The sequence below is a fragment of the Sus scrofa genome, chromosome 7 (genome assembly GCF_054392235.1).
Source record: "Sus scrofa isolate SSC_HxYL_T2T_F1_AM1 chromosome 7, Sscrofa_HxYL_maternal_Yorkshire_Landrace_v2.0, whole genome shotgun sequence".
NCBI classification, from domain to species: domain Eukaryota; kingdom Metazoa; phylum Chordata; class Mammalia; order Artiodactyla; family Suidae; genus Sus; species Sus scrofa.
Genome location: NC_139389.1, coordinates 23,705,946 through 23,727,940, shown reverse-complemented (window position 1 = coordinate 23,727,940; position 21,995 = coordinate 23,705,946). Strand labels below are relative to the sequence as shown.

Below are 21,995 nucleotides of genomic sequence, written 5' to 3'. Positions count from 1 at the left end.
GAATGAAAGTATGATGAGAGATGGGATATTTACATAGTTTAAAATATTTTCCCACAGAGTCCCCTGGTGGCCTAGAGGTTAAGGGTTCACCATTGTCACTGCTGTGAGTCAGGTTCAATCCCGGGCCCAGGAACTTCGGCATGCTACAGGCACAGCCAAAAATAAAAATCAAATAAAAATAAAATATCTCCCCACAAATTACTTGTTAATTACAAAATGAAAAGTAGTAGGCTTTACCAGAGGAAAACCTGGTGGACATCACCATAGCCAAGTAATCAATATTAACATCACCAACGTTGAGACAAACCAACAGCATGTGACTACTGACATGTTGTTCTAAACAGGACACAATGTCACTTCAGTCATATTCCTGCCAAAAATGCACAGCCTGACTTTTAAAATGAATAAATATGAGACAAACTCACACTGAGACAAGTTGGGCAAAAGAGCTGGTCTGCCCTCACAAAAATATCAGATTCAGAGTTCCTGTTGTGGTTCAGCAGGTAACAAACCCAACCAGTATCCATGAGGATGTGGGCTCGATCCCTGGCCTTGCTCAGTGGCTTAAGGATCTCCGGCTTTGCTGTGAGCTGTGGTGTAGGTCGCAGATGTGACTCAGATCCCACGTTGCTGTGGCTGTGGTGTAGGCTGGCAGCTGCAGCTCTGATTCAACGGCTAACCTGAGAAATCCATATGCCACGGGTGCAACCCTAATAAGCAAATATAGATTTCAATGAAGCTAAGGAATTGGTCCAGATTTTTAAAAGTCAAAAAGACATGATAAAAAAATGTAATTGTAATGTATACATGTAAGGATAACCTGACCCCCTTGCTGTACAGTGGGAAAATAAAAAAAAAAATTATAAAAAAAAGAAATAATATTGCATTTAAAAAAAAGACATGATATCTAAATGTCTGATTCTGGACTGGGGCAAAAATATTGTGAGGCAATTGGAGAAATATTAATATGAACTATTGGTCAGATAATAATATTGTCTCCATATTATATTTTGTTACCTACACATTAGTTATGTAAAATAGTGTCTCTAATCTTAGGGAAAAACACTTAAGCATTTAGCAGTAAAAGGACAGGACGTCTCGACATTAGTCTCAAATGGTCCACAAAAAGAGATCATACACATAGTTGGCAGATAATGATGGATGACAGATAGATACATATATAAAGATGACAGCTAGCTAGCTACATAGATAGATAGATAGATAGATAGATAGATAGATAGATAGATAGATAGATAGATAGATAGATAGGTAGATAGATAGGTAGATAGATAGGTAGATAGATAGGCAGGCAGGCAGATGGTTATGATTGACAGGTGGATAATAGAATAACTATTTTAGGTAGAATATAATTATTATTGACTCTTGTTAAAAGGTTAATGGTAGTTTTTGTACCACTTTTGCAATTTTTCTACAAATTTAATATTTTACCACATTAAAAATTTTTTAAGTAAATACAAAGGCTTTTTTTTACTTTTATATTTCATCCAGATATTTTTCCCTACTACAGAAAAATAACTTCTTAACTTTTGAATCCTCCTAACTCACCCAGGGTGACGTCTGGGTAAATAGTAACTTGAAAATCTTCTAACATAGCTACAAAGGAAAATTTCCATGGAACAAATAATCTTTTTAACAAACAGCTTTACTTTTCTTTTCAGCATTTTCATGCCATTCCTGCTTATGTGTTTATAGAAAACATAATAATTGCAATCCAAATAATCTTAAACACAGATAAAAAGATATAATTAACAATATTAATTTATTTATTATTTCAAAATATTGACATAGGGTAAAAAATATTGAGCTCCAATTAACTATTCTTATAGGAAGAATTTTATCTTCTGATTTGTTTACTCACACTCACAGCTTATTTCTTAACTGGAAATTAAAAACACAAAGAGAAATACGAAAAAAAAAGGCAGACACAGGCACATCAACTTATGGGGATAATCATGATATGAACACAGCTGAAAACCTCAGTTCACTTGAACAGATCTGTGAAGTAGATGGGGAAAGCGGTGGCAGAACACATCCTAAAGGACATCTGAATATAACTGTCTTGAAAAGAGAACATTTTAGGGAAAGGAAGATAGAAGTTCTTTGAGAGAGCAAAGAAGCAAGGAAGGGTGTGAGGTTGAGGGAAATGGAGAGTGACCTGACTACTAGTGCTTAAAGCTGAAAGTGTATATGTGTATATCACCGGGCTAGAAACCTGAACAAAAGGCCTTGAGGACGTTTCTATATTCCCTTTTCTTCAGGACAATAACAGAGACAGTATTTAAACTTCGATCATAATTACTAATGTCTACAAATGTTTTTATTCTCCAACTTAGAGAAGAATTCTGAATATTTAATGAAACCATTAAATGGCTGTTCATCACTTAATACATGGTTCCTAGAGAGCTTGTTTCTTTTTTTTTTTGTTCGTTTAACATTTCATAAACAGTTATAACTCTTAAGCGATTCTTCTCTTTCATAGGAAAGTTTTATATTGTTATTGTGACAAGCCATTTCTGCCATTCCCACACTCTTCCTTTCTTCTGCTCAATGAATTTATATCTTCTTTTTCCTAAAAATTTCTCCTTTAAAATCAGTTAAATCCACGTCTCTTTTTTTTTTGGGGGGGGGATTCTTTTTTTTTTTTTTTGGTTTTTTAGGGCCACGCCTGTGGCATATGGAGGTTCCCAGGCTAGGGGTTGAATCAGAACTGTAGCTGCTGGCCTACACCACAGCCACAGCAACACAGGATCCAAGCCGAGTCTGTGATCTACACCATAGCTCACAGCAACGCTAGATCCTTAACCCAGTGATCAAGGGCAGGGATTGAACCTGCTTCCTCATGGCTGCTAGTCAGATTCGTTAATCACTGAGCCACAACAGGAACTCCTCACGTGTCTTTTAAGAGGCATTTTGTCAAGGTTCTCTGCAACTGCTTCACAGATCTATTCACGTGAACTAAGATTTTCAGCTTGGTTCATGTCATAAGTATCCCACCAGTCAAATATCCCTCTGTCTCTCTGTGAGTGCTTGGCCTCACCCAATGAGGCCACATCACTTCTGATTCCTCACACATACAATTATTTCTCTCACATTTACAAACAAACTGTGACTAAAAATAAAACAAAAGAAAAGAAAAAGAAACCACAGCAGGACCACATGTGGTTACCTCCTTTGAGGGCTCTTTTTTTTTATTTTATTTTTTTCATTATACGCATGGATGGAACTAGAGACTCTCACCCTGAGTGAAGTAAGTCAGAAAAAGAAAGTCAAATACCATATGATATCACTTATATCTGGAATCTAATATACGGCACAAATGAGGTCTCTTAATTGCTCACGTTTTATAAGTACCATTCTTGAAAAAGATGTTAGCAGCAGTAGATAGTGAATTTCAACAGGAAAGGCAGAAACAGTTTGGCCCCAAGGTTGTAAGACTGATTCAAGCCCTAAACTCAAATTCACTAACTAGTTGACACACTAATCTAGACTATTTTCTACAGCTCAGAAACTATACTAGACAATCAGACAGTACATTGCTAAAAAAAGAATTTGGGGGGAGTTCCCTCATGGTGCAGCAGGTTAAGGCTGCAGTGTTGTCACTGCAGTAGCTCAGGCCACTGCTGTGGTGTGTGTTTGATTCCTGGCCTGGGAACATCCACATGCTGCAAGTACAACAAGAAATAAAAGGAATAATTTTTGTAATGAAACCAAAATTTAAATAAAGAATTATTAAGTTATGAGAGAACTCTAAAAGATACCTTGGACCAAGCGATAGCATCCAAGAAAGAACAAACATGGAAGAGGAGCTTCCTCCCCAAGGTTGAAGTTCAGACCACACCAAGAAGGTGTGGTTGAAGCCTAGTGGATGCTGAAGAAGTTCACCATGGCCGAATTAAAAAAACAGCGATGGCCAAATAAATGAAGCAGATTATTTCACTTAGAGGTCACTGCCATTTGAGGGATGATGAGAAAATGCAAAGTTTTTTTTAATAATCTCTAGAAAGGGAGAGAGTAGCTCATGAGAAAGGTAAACCCAAATGCTATCATTACTTCTTTTGATGCAGATGTAATTTTCTTATTCTTCATAAAGTTGCCTGAATAACTTAGTACATTAATTAAAACATTAATTAAAAACAGCTGTGAGATATACTGATCTGTCGCATGAACCATTCTTCAGCATTCTTAAAGAATTTAGAAGGGATAGGAGATAAGAGACAAAAAAATAAAACTACCAGGTGCAAGAAAAGAAAGGTAGCAACTTTACAGTTAAATTTATTCTTACAAGGGAGAGGATAATAAAGACCTCAACAAAGACTGTTCTTTTGGGCTGTGGAATGAAATATCTCGGTTTTTAAAAATACGACATGATGGAGGAAATGGTGATGGACATGAGTTTCACCTCCCCATCCCCATATCACTGGTCAGCTGTCTTTGTTCTTATATTTGTCCTTTAATACCCTTACCTAGGGCATGCCTAACACTCAAACAACTCCTTTCACTAAATGCCCTTTCCGTGTCTGTCCATAGTCCCTCTCTTTGCCCAGCTGATGCCTCTTTATGTAGGGATCAACCTGATCTCTGGTTTTCATCTCTTTCACATCACCAACATAAAGGGATGGCTGGATGCATGCACCATAGAGTCTAGTCTACTGCATCACACTAGGAAAGCAGAGTCTGAAAATTACTATGATTATCATGCTACACAACAGAGAATTCTGAGTCTACTGAAAGATCTGGTTTAGCAGGGAAGAGGAGCTCATTAGAGCATTTAGTGTCTCAGGGGATAGACCCCTTCTCCTAGAGCAAATGGAGTTTTATGGAAACAAAAGAATAATGGGACATGCTTTCCTTGACTGGGGCCATTGGGAGGCTAAATCCCAAAGTGGTAAGTAATGCCCTTCAAGGAGTTGTCCTGGTTACAACAGTTGCTGAGGAATACCTTCAACATGATACACTGTTGCCCAAAGAAAACAATGACTCTACAGACCAACCTTCACTGATGAACATGCTCATGAAGCTGTCTTTATAGGGAGGGGAACAGGTTTCCCTGAAATTTCTTCCCCAATTCCTCATCCTGCTAAGGGCCACATTTGAGGAATAACTTGTTAGAGGTGGTCTAAGTGGGGGAATAGGGAGCATGAGACATTTGAAAAATGGGATACCTAAAAACTAAATTGGGAGCTCCCATCATGGCTCAGTGGTTAATGAACCCGACTAGCATCCATAAGTCATCCATAAGGTTTGCTCAGTGGGTTAAAGGATCCGGTGTTGCTATGAGCTGTGGTATAGGTTAGAGACCCAGCTCAGATCTGGCATTGCTGTGGCTGTGGTCTAGGCTGGCAGCTATAGCTCCAATTTGACCCCTAGCCTGGGAACATCCATATGCCGTGTGTGTGGCCCTAAAAAGCAAAAAAGAAAAAAAAAAAACCTACATTGTATATTATTGCTTTATTAACTAGAGTTAATTGTCTCCACCTAACTTCTCTAATTTCAAGGACATGTTTAGCCCTGCAAAAGTATTAAAAATAATCTTCAAAGACCATTCAAACTATAACACAGAAGGTAACCACCAAAATTCTGAAAACATAACTATTTAAAAATTCCAACTTATACAACTAAACAGCAAAAAAGCCAACAACACAATGGAAAAATGGGCAAAAGACCTGAATAGACAATTCTCCAAGGAAGATATACAGATGGCCAACAAACACATGAAAAAAATGCTCAACATCCCTCATTGTTAGAGAAGTACAAATCAAAACTACCACGAGATACCACCTCACACCTTCAGACTGGCCATCATTAATAAGTCCACAAATGACAAATGCTGGGCAGGGTGTGGAGAAAAGGGAACCCTCCTGCACTGTTGGTGGGAATGTAAGCTGGTACAACCACTATGGAGAACAGTATGGAGGTACCTTAGAAAACTATACATAGAACTACCACATGACCCAGCAATCCCACTCTTGGGCATGTATCCAGACAAAACTTTCCTTGAAAAAGACACATGTACCCGCATGTTCATTGCAGCTCCATTCACAATAGCCACGACATGGAAACAACCCAAATGTCCATTGACAGACAATTGGATTAGGAAGATGTGGTATAGATACACAACGGAATACTACTCGGCTATAAAAAAAAAACAAAATAAGGCCATTTGCAACCACGTGGATGGAACTAGAGACTCTCATCCTGAGTGAAGTAAGTCAGAAAGAGAAAGACAAATACCATATGACATCACTGATATCTGGAATCTAATATACAGCACAAATGAACCTTTGCACAGAAAAGAAAATCAGGGATTTCGGGAATAGACTTGTGGTTGCCTAGGGGAGGGGGAGGGTTGGAATGGATTGGGAACGTGATGTGAATAGATGCAGACTATTGCTTTGGAGTGGATTAGCAATGAGATCCTGCTGTTAAGCACTGAGAACTAGATCTAGTCAACTATGACGGAGCATGATGATGTGAAAAAAAAGAACGTCTATATGTATGTGTAACTGGGTCATTATGCTGTACAGTAGGGAAAAAATGTGTTGGGGAAATAACAATAAAAAGATAAAAATAAATTAAAAAAACAAATAAAAATAAATAAATTTTCCAAAACATTTTTATGAGTAATTTCCCATGATGTCTTGTCAAGGGATTTACCATAATATATAAAAAATAAAATAAGACTATATCCAAGAACTGACATGTTACTGTAAAAATATCTGATGAGTTTACGAATTCATAAACATTTTTAAATCATTACACTGTTTCTAGCGAATATATGCCATCTATAGAAAGAAAATCTGGGTTTGGAAATTATAATAAGATTACATTTTTTATTAAGTGGAGTTGACTTACAATGTTGAACCAATTTCTGCTATAACGCAAAGGGACCCAGCCATACTTATACAAATACATTCTTTTTCTCATATTATCTTCCCATCATGTTCTGCCACAAGAAACTGAGTATAGTTCCCTGAGCTCTACAGTAGGACCTCACTGCTCATCCATTAGAAATGTAATAGTTTGCATCTACCAACCCCAAACTCCTAGTCCATCCCACTCCCCCTTCCCCCTTGGCAACCACAAGACTGTTCTCCAAGTCTCTGAGTCTGTTTTGGTTTTGTCGATACGTTCATTTGTGCTATATTTTAGATTGCACATCTAAGTGATATCATTTTAAAAATTGTGATTTTAAGAGAGCAATTGGGTATTTTGCTTTCTGTTTAAGACAGGTACCAGAAAACAGTCTTTATGTGTCCTTGGTCCTGATTGTTGTACAAATTCAACAAGGAAAAGATACAAACATTTTCCACAGTGCTTAGTACATAATTACTCCATACATGTGAGCTACTATTACCATCACGGTGAATTTTAACTTGAACTGATATTTTAACAAACAACTCTACTTTAATTCTCTGTTATTCTTTATTTCGGATATTTAAAATATTACACACACATAGAAAACCTATATTCCCACAACTCAGAATCATCAACTATTACTTTTGTCATATTTATTTCCAGCATTTTCTAGCACATAAAATGCCAGAGGCCTGCTCAGGTGGCCAGGGAGTGTACACTTTCCCGATAGGAGATGGACAGCATCGGCAAATGTACATAGGGAGACAGCCTCTTTGTCCCTTCTTTCAGGGCACTGGACTGCTCACATTTTATTGGCATAAGTGGTTGATTATACGGAGAGTTTTTTACTACAGATTACATCACAGTGTTAAAAGTACATTGGTTAACTATTACACGGTATAGCAGCTATACATCATGTTCTAAAATCTTTATCTTAACTAAACTTAGTGAATACAATTTAAGGGCAATTAGGTACAATACATCATGTGGAAAGGAGGAGACTCAGTACAAATCATCCCATGGCCAGCCAGTCTTTACAATTTGAAGAGGTCACAGACACAAGAATTTGGTACTCACAAATCTTGCTTTTAGACTGGTGCTTATCTTTAAAGCATTATGGCAGGGAGACAGTATAAGAAAATATAAACCAACTTAACTAGCTATCACTTAAAAGCTTTTAAAATCAAGGACAAAACTCACAGCTGGGTTTCATGGATAATATATGTCTAACTTCTATGAACCTCATTAAAATCCTAACTCTAAAGTTTACTGTATAACTAGTTAGTAGATAAACACTATATTTTACCTAAGTTGGATTTAAATAGGGGAAAGTCCTTCAGGATGAAATTCTTATTATATTATTGTTGTAACTTTGCTAAGTCACAAATCACCACAGGAAAATAAGAATGGAAAATAAGAATAATAAGTAAATAATCAGGAAAGACTGAGGAAAACTGAATAACAAATAAAACGACAGGAAAGACTAGGTCACCCGAGAAGCAATCCATGTTCTCCAGCGCAAACATGGAAATTGTTTTCCCGGGAAAGCCCCAATTCTTCCCCATCAACATCAAAATGAGAGCTGTGTAACCTGAGGCCTGCCCTCGGCTTGTACAGTACAGGCAGGCTTTCATCCTGACCAGAAGCCCACCTTTGGCTTGTACCATTCAGGTGAGCTCCCTTCCTTGGTTAGGAACCTGCCTTCAGGTTTTTCTGCCATCAGGCAAGGTCCTTTTTTTGAGTCCCTGTATCTCCTCAGCTCCCTGCAATAAAATATCACAGAGGGAGTTCCCGTCGTGGTGCAGTGGTTAACGAATCCAATTAGGAACAATGAGGTTGAGGGTTTGATCCCTGGCATTGCTCAGTGGGTTAAGGATCCGGCGTTACCTTGAGCTGTGGTGTAGGTTGCAGACGCGGCTCGGATCCCGCATTGCTGTGGCTCTGTGGCTCTGGGGTAGGCCGGCAGCTGTGGCTCTGATTAGACCCCTAGCCTGGGAAACTCCATATGTGGCCCAAGAAATAGCACAAAAAAAAAATATATATATATATACATATATATATATCACATAGAAAATCAGTGTCCTTTCTAACCATCATTCTCTGACCCAAAAACCAACCCAGATATAACTACTATTATGAGCTTGGCATGTATCATTCCAGTTCCGTTCAATGTATATCAAATATTATGTATGTAATAAATATTTAAATATTAATATTATTACATGGTTATATATTCAGAGTTTAAATTTTCCTACTGGGGAGAGAATTTAAACATGGATCCAATACGAGCAGAAAAACCCAGTTATCAAAAGGTGGGAAATGCCCAACAACCTAGGCTAGAGAAGTCTGTACAAAGTTCCAATGTTTTTCATACTGTGGTCACTAGATCTGTAGGAGAATATTTAGCTTCTGCCAATCTCCTGGAAGTTTTTTTTCTGGACCCCAAAGCTTGATCAGCCACTGAGGGATGGGGCTGGTGGTATAGCAGAGACCCAGAAAAGAGACATTTGAGAAGAAGAAATACATGGCTGCGTACAGACATGAGTCCAGGTACAACAAGATAAGGATGTACAGGTTGCCTACAATGTCAACAAGTACAACATCAAGATAACCACAAAAAGTATTATCTCCAGATGAGACCAATTAGAAAAACCCAGTAGAACAAAGTACCCTCGACAAGTTGCATCGATTTTTTTTCCGTTGTCACTCATTTCTTATTATCTGGGGAGAGAATCCCAGAAAAATACTAACTGCTTCAATATCATGTGGTGTGAACCTTACTTATGTCATTTTCATAATTATTTTGATGACTACTTCTTTAAATTCAAACTAAATTGTACTTCTCAGTATTTCATATTAATAGTATACAGGGGTCAAATATTTGGCTAGATTTCACTTGAATTACTATCACATTGTGCATACAGTCTGTCATAGCAGTAATCTATAATATGGGTTATTCGTATTTTACCATGGATTTGCTTTTACTTTCGTTTTTTTCATTTTATTTTTTATTAAAGTGTAGTTGATTTACAGTGCTGTATACATTTCTGCTGGACAGCAAGGTGACCAGTCATACATACATACATATATATATATATATATATGTATATGTATATATATATGTGTATATATATATATACACATGACTTTTCTCACACTATGTTCCATCATGGTCCCAAATCCCAAGAGATTGGATAAAGTTCTCTGTGCTGTGCTGAAACTCAACTTCTTCATCGTTAGCAAAGAAACTAATGTATCGCTGATTAATTGTGATGATTAAACTAAAACTGCAATGACATGTAAAGCACCTAAAATACTGCATGTTCAATCAATGCTATTTCATTACTTGTAGAAATAGAGGAGTATTTATCCAGGAATATAGACACTAGAAGCAGCCAAACTACGGCATCTTTGTCAAATCATTTTCTCAAGCATCTCTTTTTTAAAACAGTAATTTTTATTTTCTCCATTATAACAGGTTTGCAGTGTTCTGTCAATTTTCTACTGTACAGCTAAGTGACCCAGTCACACATGCATATATACGTTCTTTTTCTCACATTATCCTCCATCATACTCCATCATGAGTGACTAGGTATAGTTCCCAGCGCTATACAGAAAGATACTCTTGTTTTTACATTACCTTTTATATTTATTTATTTTGCTACCTAAATGTTCATAACCAACAACAAATAGAGGCATTTGAAATTCCTCAGAGAGAAAATCAAACTATTCCTGACCCTCTTGTTAGAAGAAAATATCTCTCAGGAGAAGCATGATAAGGATTCAGAAACAAGGAGAAGAAATGAAGTAAAACATATTCACATTCCTTTTTTTCAGGATGAGAAAGGTTCAAATATATTATGTAATCAGCACAACCCTACATGCTTGTGTGTGTCTGTGTGTGTGTGTGTCTGTGTGTGTGTGTGTGTGTGATTCTGTGTGTGTATGTGTGTGTGTGTGTGGCTGAGGGCACTGTGAGGAAGGACATAATGCTCTCTCAGGAGACAGTCTTCCTGGCATCAGACGTGGTTCTGACTACAACAAAAGCTTCTCAGTGCTTAGTTTTAGAAGTAAGGATTGGGGAGCTTTACATCCTCTGAATTTGGGGAGGTTATAAGGAGACTGTGCAGACAAAATAGGAAGTGGCTCATCAGAAGCAAATACCATCTACTTTCTTCCCTCAAATATTATGAGTAAAGGTATGTGATATAACTGATGTCTTAAGAGTGTCATGGAAGATGGTGAATTAAAGCTTGAAAATGAATAGCCAGCATTCAAAGCATTATTCACTTCTGGACATTATTTTAATCGGATAGATTCGCCCCTCTCTGAAGACTTGCCAGTACTCCTGTCATAAAACTACTGTAAGTTGTTCTAAACTAATTACTTTACAGCAAACAGATATATGTCTTATCTTCGGGTAATTGGAAATGCCTCGATTATCCTGTAATCAAATGATAAAATAGTTTCTGCTGGGTTATATTAAGGCATCACTCAGCTAGATATTAGGTCCTCGATGAAATAACTATGGATAAATGGTGGAAAGCAATGGGAAATCATCTCTGCCATATTCAATGGCCAGTTTATTTAAATTGTACCTATGATTCAAGCATTTTAGAAATGACCGTTTCAGAATAATGGAGACTAATATTTACTGAGTTTTTCTTATATTCCAGGCACTGCACTAAGCGTTTCAGGTAAAATATCTAGTAATGTATCACATGATTTCCTCTGGCTGATAGGAACTAAAGAAACATTTCATCATGACAATAGAGACTAATAAGAGACTGAGTCAGTTAAGGAACAGTTCTAGTTACGTGGAGCTGGCTCCAAATGAATCACTTCTGCTGGGTTATTTCCAAAGCAGAGCTGTAGACAAGGTACATGTCTTGGATCTTGGGCTGGGTAAGCTGGCACATGAAGAAAGCCACGAGCTATTGAAATGATCTTGTCTCTCTCCTCTATTTACTTTTTCATACATCCACCTATCACTGAAACTCCATCTCAAGATTTGAACCTGCAGAATCTTGTCAATGTTCAACGGCCACTTGATCTGTCATCACATTGAGTAAGAATCTACAAACACAGTTCATCATTTGCATAAAACTCCTATATCTTTAGATTAGAATCATGGTGCATTATTTGGTTGATGGCTGATTCTTAATATAGGTTATTTTTATAGACTGGCAATATTAGATAATATTGCACACAGTGTCCAATGAGTCCGTTAACATGACATTTCTACAGGACAAGAGTTTCTGATGGTGATAAAGTGCATGTTAATTTCTTATTTTGTTTTTTGTTTCTTTCTTTTTAAGGCTGCACTGACAGCATATGGAAGTTCCCAGGCCAGGGGTCAAATCAGAGCTGTAGTTCCCAACCTCCGTGACAGCCACAGTAAGGCAGGATCCAAGCCACATCTGCAACCTACACCACAGCTCACAGCAAGTGAGCCACTGAGTAAGGCCAGACATCAAATCCATGTCCTCATGGGCATGAACTGTGTTCGTTTTCCACTGCCGGCAGCCGTAGCTCCAACTGGACCCCTAGCATGGGAACCTCCATATGCCGTGGGTGTGGCCCTGAAAAGCAAAAGAAAGAAAGAAAATATTTGGGGTTCAAAGAAATATATAAACTATTGTCTCTATTTTCTTTGCCACAACCTTAACTGAATTGTGGTGCCACATAGAAAAGAGAAATATTAAATTATATTAAGTTAATTAGTAACAACAAAAGGGAAATGTTTCTAAATGCTTTAGTATAAGTGTAAATGCATTATAATAGAATGCTTGATGTGTGAGCACATTCTTCAGCAGTCATAGACGCTAAGGGTCCCTGTAATCGTATGTTTGTTATTTCATATTTAATAGAATTCTGAATCGGTCCATTTATTTCTGTTCTTCTTTCCTTCTTTGTTGAATCCAGGACCTACAACAGAAACTGAAAAATACTTTGAAAATATGCTGAGCTCAATAAATACTTCTTGATAAATGAGTAAAGAAAGCAAGTCAGTGGCTAAAGAATAGGAAAGAAATAGGTAGGTATGGGAGGACATTATCTGGTAGTATTTGACAACTCGTAAAATGAAGGGATGAGAGAGAGAATTTTACTAAACTGTTTTCCATTTCATGCCTGCTGATTGATTATTTACGACAAATCAACTAGGAGGAGTTCCCGTCGTGGCGCAGTGGTTAACGAATCCGACTAGGAACCATGAGGTTGCGGGTTCGGTCCCTGCCCTTGCTCAGTGGGTTAACGATCCGGCGTTGCCGTGAGCTGTGGTGTAGGTCGCAGACACGGCTCGGATCCCGCGTTGCTGTGGCTCTGGCGTAGGCCCGTGGCTACAGCTCCGATTCAACCCCTAGCCTGGGAACCTCCATATGCCGCGGGAGTGGCCCAAGAAATAGCAACAACAACAACAAAAAAAAAAAAGACAAAAGACAACAACAAAAAAAAATTAACTAGGAGAATGAACATGGAATAGGATTTGGTTTCAAGATGAGGGTAACTTCCAAACTTTGAATTTTAGAATAGCAGAAAAGAAATCTATCTCTCTGACTCACGAGAGCTTGTTAAGAGTAAGAGAAAGATTCAGATTTCTATATGAAAGACTCTTGATGATGACCTTGCCTCTTTTTTTCAGGCATGACCTTCAATTGTTCCTTGTGGCAGGACAACAGCATGTCTGTCAAATGCTTTGCCTTTGCCAGATTCTCTGAGGTCACTGAACAGTGTTTCCTTTTGTTTACCCTCATCCTGCTCATGTTCTTAGCATCACTGACGGGCAATGCTCTCATAGCCACTGCCATCTGGACCAACCCGGTCCTCCACACCCCCATGTACTTCTTCCTGGCCAACCTGTCTCTCTTGGAGATTGGCTACACATGCTCTGTCACACCCAAGATGCTGCAGAACCTTGTGATCGAGGCCCGAGGAATCTCTCGGGAGGGGTGTGCTACACAGATGTTTTTCTTCGCGTTTTTTGGTATCAGTGAGTGCTGTCTTTTGGCCGCCATGGCTTTTGACCGCTATATGGCCATATGCTCCCCACTTCACTATGCAACACGAATGAGTCGTGGAGTGTGTGTCCATCTGGCAATGGTTTCTTGGGGAGTGGGATGCATGGTAGGCTTGGGCCAGACCAACTATATTTTCTCCCTGGACTTCTGTGGCCCCTGTGAAATAGACCACTTCTTCTGTGACCTCCTCCCTATCCTGTCACTTGCCTGTGGGGATACCTCCCATAATGAGGCTGCAGTCTTTGTTGCAGCCACCCTTTGCATTTCCAGCCCATTTTTACTCATCATTGCTTCTTATGGCAGAATTCTAGCTGCCGTGCTCAGCATGCCCTCACCTGAGGGTCGCCGAAAAGCTCTTTCCACCTGTTCTTCCCACTTACTTGTAGTAACACTCTTCTATGGCTCAGCATCTGTCACCTACTTGAGACCCAAGGCTAGCCATTCACCAGGAATAGATAAACTCCTAGCCCTCTTCTATACCGTGGTGACATCCATGCTCAACCCCATCATCTATAGTTTACGGAACAAGGACGTCAAGGCAGCCCTTAGGAGAACTGTAGGCAAGAAAAAAGTATTGGCTCATAGGTAGATACCAGAGGACCACAAAAATGGCTCTTTGAAAAAGCTGCAAAACCAACATAAGAGGAAAGAAAGAAAGATGAAATAAAAGGAAAGCGGGAAGGAGGGAAGGAAGATCTAGTCACTTGTTATAGAACATGGTGGGGGATAATGTGAAAAAAAGAATGTACATATATGTATGACTGGATCACCATGCTGTACAGCAGAAATTGACAGAAAATGTAAATCAACTATCATTTAAAAATATCTAAAAAAGAAAGAGAGAAAGATAGAGAGGAAGGAAGGTAGGAAGGAAGGAAGGAAAGAGAGAGAGAGAGAGAAAGAAAGAAAGAAAGAAAGAAAGAAAGAAAGAAAGAAAGAAAGAAAGAAAGAAAGAAAGAAAAAATGAAAGAAAGAGAAAATGAAAGAAAGAGAAAAGGACGGAGGGAGGGAGAACTGTACTTGTCAATCCGTTTTGTAAGAACCTTCTTGAATAACAGTGATTGTTATTTTGGAGATACCTCTGTACTCACAGTTAAAGTTCTCATTACCAAATTCCGGAAGGAAGTTGGATACCAAAGAATTTTAATAGATGAGTCCAACACTAGACAGGTTTCCCAAAATGTTCCCATTTAGGCTAAAGTATAGGTTAAAAGGACAAATTGCCAGATTACATCTCAGAAGCGTAGCAAGTTCTCACTCTAAATTCTTAGGCATTTTCTAGCCCCTGAGACATCCGTATAACTTCTGTGGTGGTCACTGGGGTAGTGCTTCCACATATGTGTGTTCCACATGGCTCTTTATGCCCTAATAGCTCTGTGATGTGTGTTACTTCCTTCCATAAAAATGTTTTAAAATTCTTCAACCTTAATTATTGGTACATGACATAGAGTTAAATAGTTCCTTTTTGAGTTGTGTGTACTGTAAAAATATGTAAACTTCCAAAAAAATGAAAATCATTAAAATTTAAAAGTAATCCAAAAGCTCCCCCCAAAAAAAGAAATCAGAAGTATCTGTTGCAGAATTTTAAAAGAAAATTACAGGAAATTTTCACCAGAGTCTTCATGGTGAAACTTTTTTTCAAAAGAAGGAGAACACCTATTTAACTTCTAGGATGGAAGAAGAAAACTGAACTAATACTACATAATATAAATAATTTTAAATTTATTTTTATGTATAAGATTTACATGTGTTCAGTTATGATCATTATACAACTACAGATGTGATAAATTCATTTGAGTAAAAAAAAACAAGATTTACATATGTTCAGATGATTCCTGACCAAATACATTTGGAAATCATCCGAAAACTTGCTCTTAAGATAAATGGACATCGTCTAGTCGCTTGAGGCATCTATAGGAACATTACCTTGGCTTTGAACATTTCGTTCTCAGGGAGGTGCTGTGATCTATGAGAGATTCTCAGCTACCCACATAGCAGTGGGTATAGGACAAGGAATGGAGAACTGTGACAGCTCCCATGACAACCTACAGCATAGGATGAATGAGTTCTGGGGATCTAACACACAGCATGGTGACGGTAGTTAATAACACTGAATTATGTACTTGAAGTTTGCTAACAGAACGGATCTTAACTCTTCTGACCACACACATACACAAAAGATAACCATGTTAGCAATGAACTTAACTCGATCGTGGTGGTCATCTCACAGTGGATACATACATCGAGGGATATATATTTGATATATGTATCATCACATTATACACCTTAAGTCTTCACAGTTTTATTTGTCGATTTCATCTCAATAAAGCTGGAAAAGAAAAAGAAAATGTGGTAATTCTCCAGTCACGGAATGATAGTGATGGTTACTAATGACCGAGATGTCTGTTTTGCCAGATGTGCCCATTTTATCAAAAGCTATCTGATTCACTGAAGATCAAAACAAAACACACTGTTTTTTTTATTTATATCTGTGTTCAGTTAAGAATAGAAATATTCTGAAAATGCAAAAAATAGCCAATTAACAATTATGCTACAGAAATAGGCAGGAATTATCTGCAGGCATCAGAGATTATTATTTATAAATATGTTGACTAATCGACAAAAAAAGAATTTTTTTTCTTTTGTCTTTTTGCTATTTCTTGGGCTGCTCCTGCAGCATATGGAGGTTTCCAGGCTAGGGGTCGAATCGGAGCTGTAGCCACCGGCCTACGCCAGAGCCACAGCAACGCGGGATCCGAGCCGCGTCTGCGACCTACACCACAGCTCACGGCAACGCCGGATCGTTAACCCACTGAGCAAGGGCAGGGACCGAACCCGCAACCTCATGGTTCCTAGTCGGATTCGTTAACCACTGCGCCACGACGGGAACTCCAAGAAAAAAGGAATGATTTTTAAAAATTAAAACCAGTTAAAAATGATTTTGTAGCATGAACTTTTGTGTTTAGTTTACTAATTTTGATAAGTTTTATACACTTAAAAAGATCAAAAACTAGACAATTACATGTAAGAGAATAAGATTAAAATACTTCCCCACATCATATTCAAAAATAAATTCCAAATAAACTAAAGACTTTAATATAAGACCTGAAACACAAAAAACAAAACCTGGAACCATAAAACTCCTAGAAGAGAACACAGGCAGAACGTTCTAATGACATAAATCATAGCAATATTTTTTTGGATCCACATGCTCAGGCAAAAGAAATAAAAGCAAAAACAAGCAAACAGGACTAATTAACTTTAAAAGCTTTCACATGCAAAGAAAATGAGTTGCAAAAAAAGGACAACCTACTGAACAGGAGAAAATACTCAAGCCTATATGATAAGGGGCTAACATTCAAAATACCTAAAAAGCTCATACAACAAATATCAGAAAATGAACAACTCAGTCAGAAAATGGGTGGAAGATCTGAAGAGACGTTTTTCCAAAGAAGACATATAGATGGCTAATAGGCATATGAAAAGATGCTCAACATCACTCATTATTAGATTAATGTAAATCAAAACTACAATGAGATGTCACCTCACACCTATCAGAATGTCAGTCATCAAAAACCACACAAATAATAAATATTGGTGAGGAAACAGAGAAAAGGGATCCCTTTCCCATTCTGGGTAGGACTATATATTGGTACAGCCACTACGGAAAACATTATGGAGATGTCTCAAAAAGTTAAAAACAGAACTACCACATGATCCAGCAATTCCATTTCGGGGTAGATACTGAAAGAAAACAAAGACACGAATTTGAAAAGATACAGGCACCCTAATGTTCAGAGCAGCATTATTTACAATAGCCCAGAAATGACAGCAAACGTAGTATCCATGAACAGTTGAATGGATGAAGGGGATAAAGAAGACACATTGATGTGACACATTTACACACACTTCTTCTCATCACTTATATGTGGAATCTAAAAAATTAAACAAATCAATGCGTATAGCAAGACAGAAACAGATTCACAAACATAGACAACAAACTAGTGGCTCCCAATGAAAAGAGGGAAGAGGGGAGGGGCAAGAGAAGAGTATGAGATTAATGGATACAAACTACTACAAAATAGATAAGAAACCAGGTTTTATTGTCTAACACATGGAATTACAGCCATTATCTTGCAACAATTTTAATAGAGTATAATCTGTAAAAGTAGTGAATCACTATACTGTACACTTGAAACTCCTTCTAATATTCTAAAACAACTATACTTCAAAAAATAATCTTAAAAAAGCAAAAAAAGATAGCACTAACAGCTATGTGGATATCAGAGAATATAGACATAAAGACAAAAATTGTTACTATGGTCAAAAAAATTATGATGATAAATTTAGTCTATCCATCAAGAAGATCTAACAAACACGGATGCATCCAACAAAAGATTGCCCAAGTACATAACATAAAAAGTAACAGAACTAATTGGAGAAATGGTTAATTCCACAATAACTGTTGCACTTCAGTACCCCACTTAAAATAATGGATGGAAAAATTAGACAGAATATCAGCAAGGAAAGAGAGAGCCAAACAAGGTAAACAAAACTAACATATATGGAGCACTTCATTCAAAAAAAGCAGAATAGATATATTTCTCATTGCATAAGGAACATTCTACAGAATAGATCATTAGGCCATGAAACAACTCACAATAAATTTAAAATGACTGAAAGGGGAGTTCCCGTAGTGGCTCAGTGGTACCAAACTCAACTAGAATCCATGAGGATGCGGGTTCCATCCTTGGCCTCGCTCACCCGGTTAAGGATCTGGCATTGCTGTGAGCTGTGGTGTAGGTCACAGATGCAGCTTGGATTCCGGGTTGCTGTGGCTGTAGGTAGGATGGCAGCTGCAGCTCTGATTCGATCCCTAGCCTGGAGATTTCCATATGCCATAGATGCAGCCCTTAAAAAAATTAAAATGACTGAAAGTATATCCTCTAAACATGACTGAATGAACTTAGAATAAGTAACAAAAATATTGACAAACATATGGGCATGTAGAAATTAAACAATGTACTTCTAAATAATAAATCAAAGGAAATTACAAGGGAAATAACCAAATACTTTGAGAATAATCAAAACAGAAACAACATGCCAAAACATAGAAAATGCAGCAAAAGTATATCAGATAGCATTTTGTAGAAAAAAGAAAAATGGGAGTTCCCGTCGTGGCTCAGTGGTTAACGAATCTGACTAGGAACCATGAGGTTGCAGGTTTGATTCCTGGCCTTGCTCAGTGGGTTAGGCATCCGGCGTTGCCACGGCTGTGGTGTAGGCTGGCAGCAATAGCTCCAATTAGACACCTAGCCTGGGAACCTCCATGTGCCGCGGGTGCAGCCGTAGAAAAGACAAAAAAAAAAAAAAAAAAGAAAGAAAGAAAGAAAAGAAAAGAAAAATGTTTTAAGTATCGGTTTGTCAATTTCTCCACCATGAGAAAGTCTGTGTGTGTAAAAATCAAGTGACATAATAATATGTATAAGATGACTCCATTGTAATTTTTTAGTTACTATTGTCATAAAATTTACATCTTTCAGTGGGAATCAGAATGTAAAATAACTTGGAAAATAATCTTTCGATGAAACTTAAAAGATTATGCGATAGAGAGACTAAGAAGTAAATTCACATTGGGTATCCCTTCTTAGAAGGGGTGTTTAAGCTCAAAACTGAAAGACAGGAAGGAGCTAGCCATGATGAAGTCAAGAGAAGAGCATTTTAGGTAGAAGAAATGGCAATTCAAAAGTTCTGAAGCATGGAATGATGCTGGTCTGTTTGTAAATGGAGAGTTATATCAGATATAATAGATGGCACACCCACCTGGGAAAATGAGGGAAGCTGAAAAAAGGAAATATTGATCAAAGGTGTGAGAAGGATTTAGAACCCCTACAAGGGGTGTCTATATGGGTACTGTACATGCACTACCCTGGAACTAGCCACAATGGACGTCTGTCACACACCCAAGGCCTGAAGCAACAAAGTGGGGAAGTGGTACTGGAAACCAGAAAAAAAGAAACCGTAATACACAGCTATCTCCAAGAGCTATGACTTTTGCTTGAGCAATATAGGCCATCTCATGTGTCCCAGCTGAGAGGGAGCCAAGGGAAAATAAACCAAACTAGCTGTTCTCACTTTCTCTAATCCTCAACTCGTGACCCCCATTGGCTGAATCCAGACAGAAGCCATATATCAAGGACTCCTTTGATTCAGTCTTTTGAGTAGAGCATAGAGTTCAACATACATAGTGGGATAAAGAGTGGATCTGGGCGAGGGAGGAAAGACAGTGAAAAATATCCATCACACTTGTTTTTTTTTGTTTTGTTTTGTTTTGTTTTTCCCACTGTACAGCAAGGGGGTCAGGTTATCCTTACATGTATACATTACAATTACATTTTTTCCCCCACCCTTTGTTCTGTTGCAACATGAGTATCTAGACAAAGTTCTCAATGCTATTCAGCAGGATCTCCTTGTAAATCTATTCTAAGTTGTGTCTGATAAGCCCAAGCTCCCGATCCCTCCCACTCCCTCCCCCTCCCATCAGGCAGCCACAAGTCTCTTCTCCAAGTCCATGATTTTCTTTTCTGAGGAGATGTTCATTTGTGCTGGATGTTAGATTCCAGTTATAAGTGATATCATATGGTATTTGTCTTTGTCTTTCTGGCTCATTTCACTCAGGATGAGAGTCTCTAGTTCCATCCATGTTGCTGCAAATGGCATGATGTCATTCTTTTTTATGGCTGAGTAGTATTCCATTGTGTATAGATACCACATCTTCCGAATCCAATCCTCTGTCGATGGACATTTGGGTTGTTTCCATGTCTTGGCTATTGTGAATAGTGCTGCAATGAACATGCGGGTGTATGTGTCTCTTTTAAGTAGAGTTTTGTCTGGATAGATGTCCAAGAGTGGGATTGCAGGGTCATGTGGAAGTTCTATGTATAGATTTCTAAGGTATCTCCAAACTGTTCTCCATAGTGGCTGTACCAGTTGACATTCCCACCAACAGTGCAGGAGGGTTCCCTTTTCTCCACAGCCCCTCCAGCACTTGTTATTTGTGGATTTATTAATGATGGCCATTCTGACTGATGTGAGGTGATATCTCATGGTAGTTTTGATTTGCATTTCTCTTATGCAAGTGGATATTCTCAGCGAATATCCATCACACTTGTAAAGTGGAACAATACACATCATATGATACTAGTAGTTTACTTTAGGGAAAAGATAGTGAGATTATGGGCCATGGAAAGAGGATGTTCAAAGGGAGACATATCTATTTGTACCTGTTATTCAGTACATTTGAATTTGCTTTTCGAATAATGCACTCATGGATTGTATGTGTAACTTTTAAATCTTAATGTTCATATACAAATCGGACTATTATTATGTGGGATGTTATGGGTTTGTGTGTGTGAGAAAGAGAGAGAAGCTATCAGTCTTCATATCAGATAATCATTAAATTTTTTTTAATATTTATTTATTTTTGTCTTTTTATTTTAGGGCCGCACCCACGGCATATGGAGATTCCCAGCCCAGCCTAGGGGTCGAATCAGAGCTGTAGCTGATGGCCTATGCCACAACTCACGGCAACGCCAGATTCTTAACCCACTGAGCGAGGCCAGGGATTGAACCTGCATCCTCATGGATGCTAGGCAGATTCGTTTCTGCTGAGCCAAGACGGGAACTCTGAAAATCATTAAATATTTTAAAGGATTTTTAATGTCATTTTATTCCTCCTCCCAGAAAGACCACTTCCGGTTTTCTCTTCTCTCTTCAACTTATTTTTGTGTCCCTTTATTTATTAGGTACGGCCAGAAATATTATATCTTATTGGAGATATTCTACAAGGTGAACAAAATAAGATATGCAAGAAATTCACGTGAATGTCTCCACATCCTTTTACTCAAACTAGCTTTGGTCTAAATGAACCCTATTTAAAATTATTGTCCAGGAGTTCCCGTCGTGGCGCAGTGGTTAACGAATCCGACTAGGAACCATGAGGTTGCGGGTTCGGTCCCTGCCCTTGCTCAGTGGGTTAACGATCCGGCGTTGCCGTGAGCTGTGGTGTAGGTTGCAGACGCGGCTCGGATCCCGCGTTGC

At 38.2% G+C, this 21,995-nt stretch overlaps 1 protein-coding gene across 1 annotated transcript; it reads left to right on the top strand.

Annotated features, from left to right (window-relative positions):
- Nucleotides 1-13,521: 13,521 nt before the first annotated feature.
- LOC110259197 (olfactory receptor 10C1-like) lies at nucleotides 13,522-14,484 on the top strand. Its single transcript, XM_084970344.1, has one exon. It carries the CDS (start codon nucleotides 13,522-13,524, stop codon nucleotides 14,482-14,484), a length of 963 nt encoding a protein of 320 aa, XP_084826470.1.
- The last annotated feature ends 7,511 nt before the right edge of the window (nucleotides 14,485-21,995 follow it).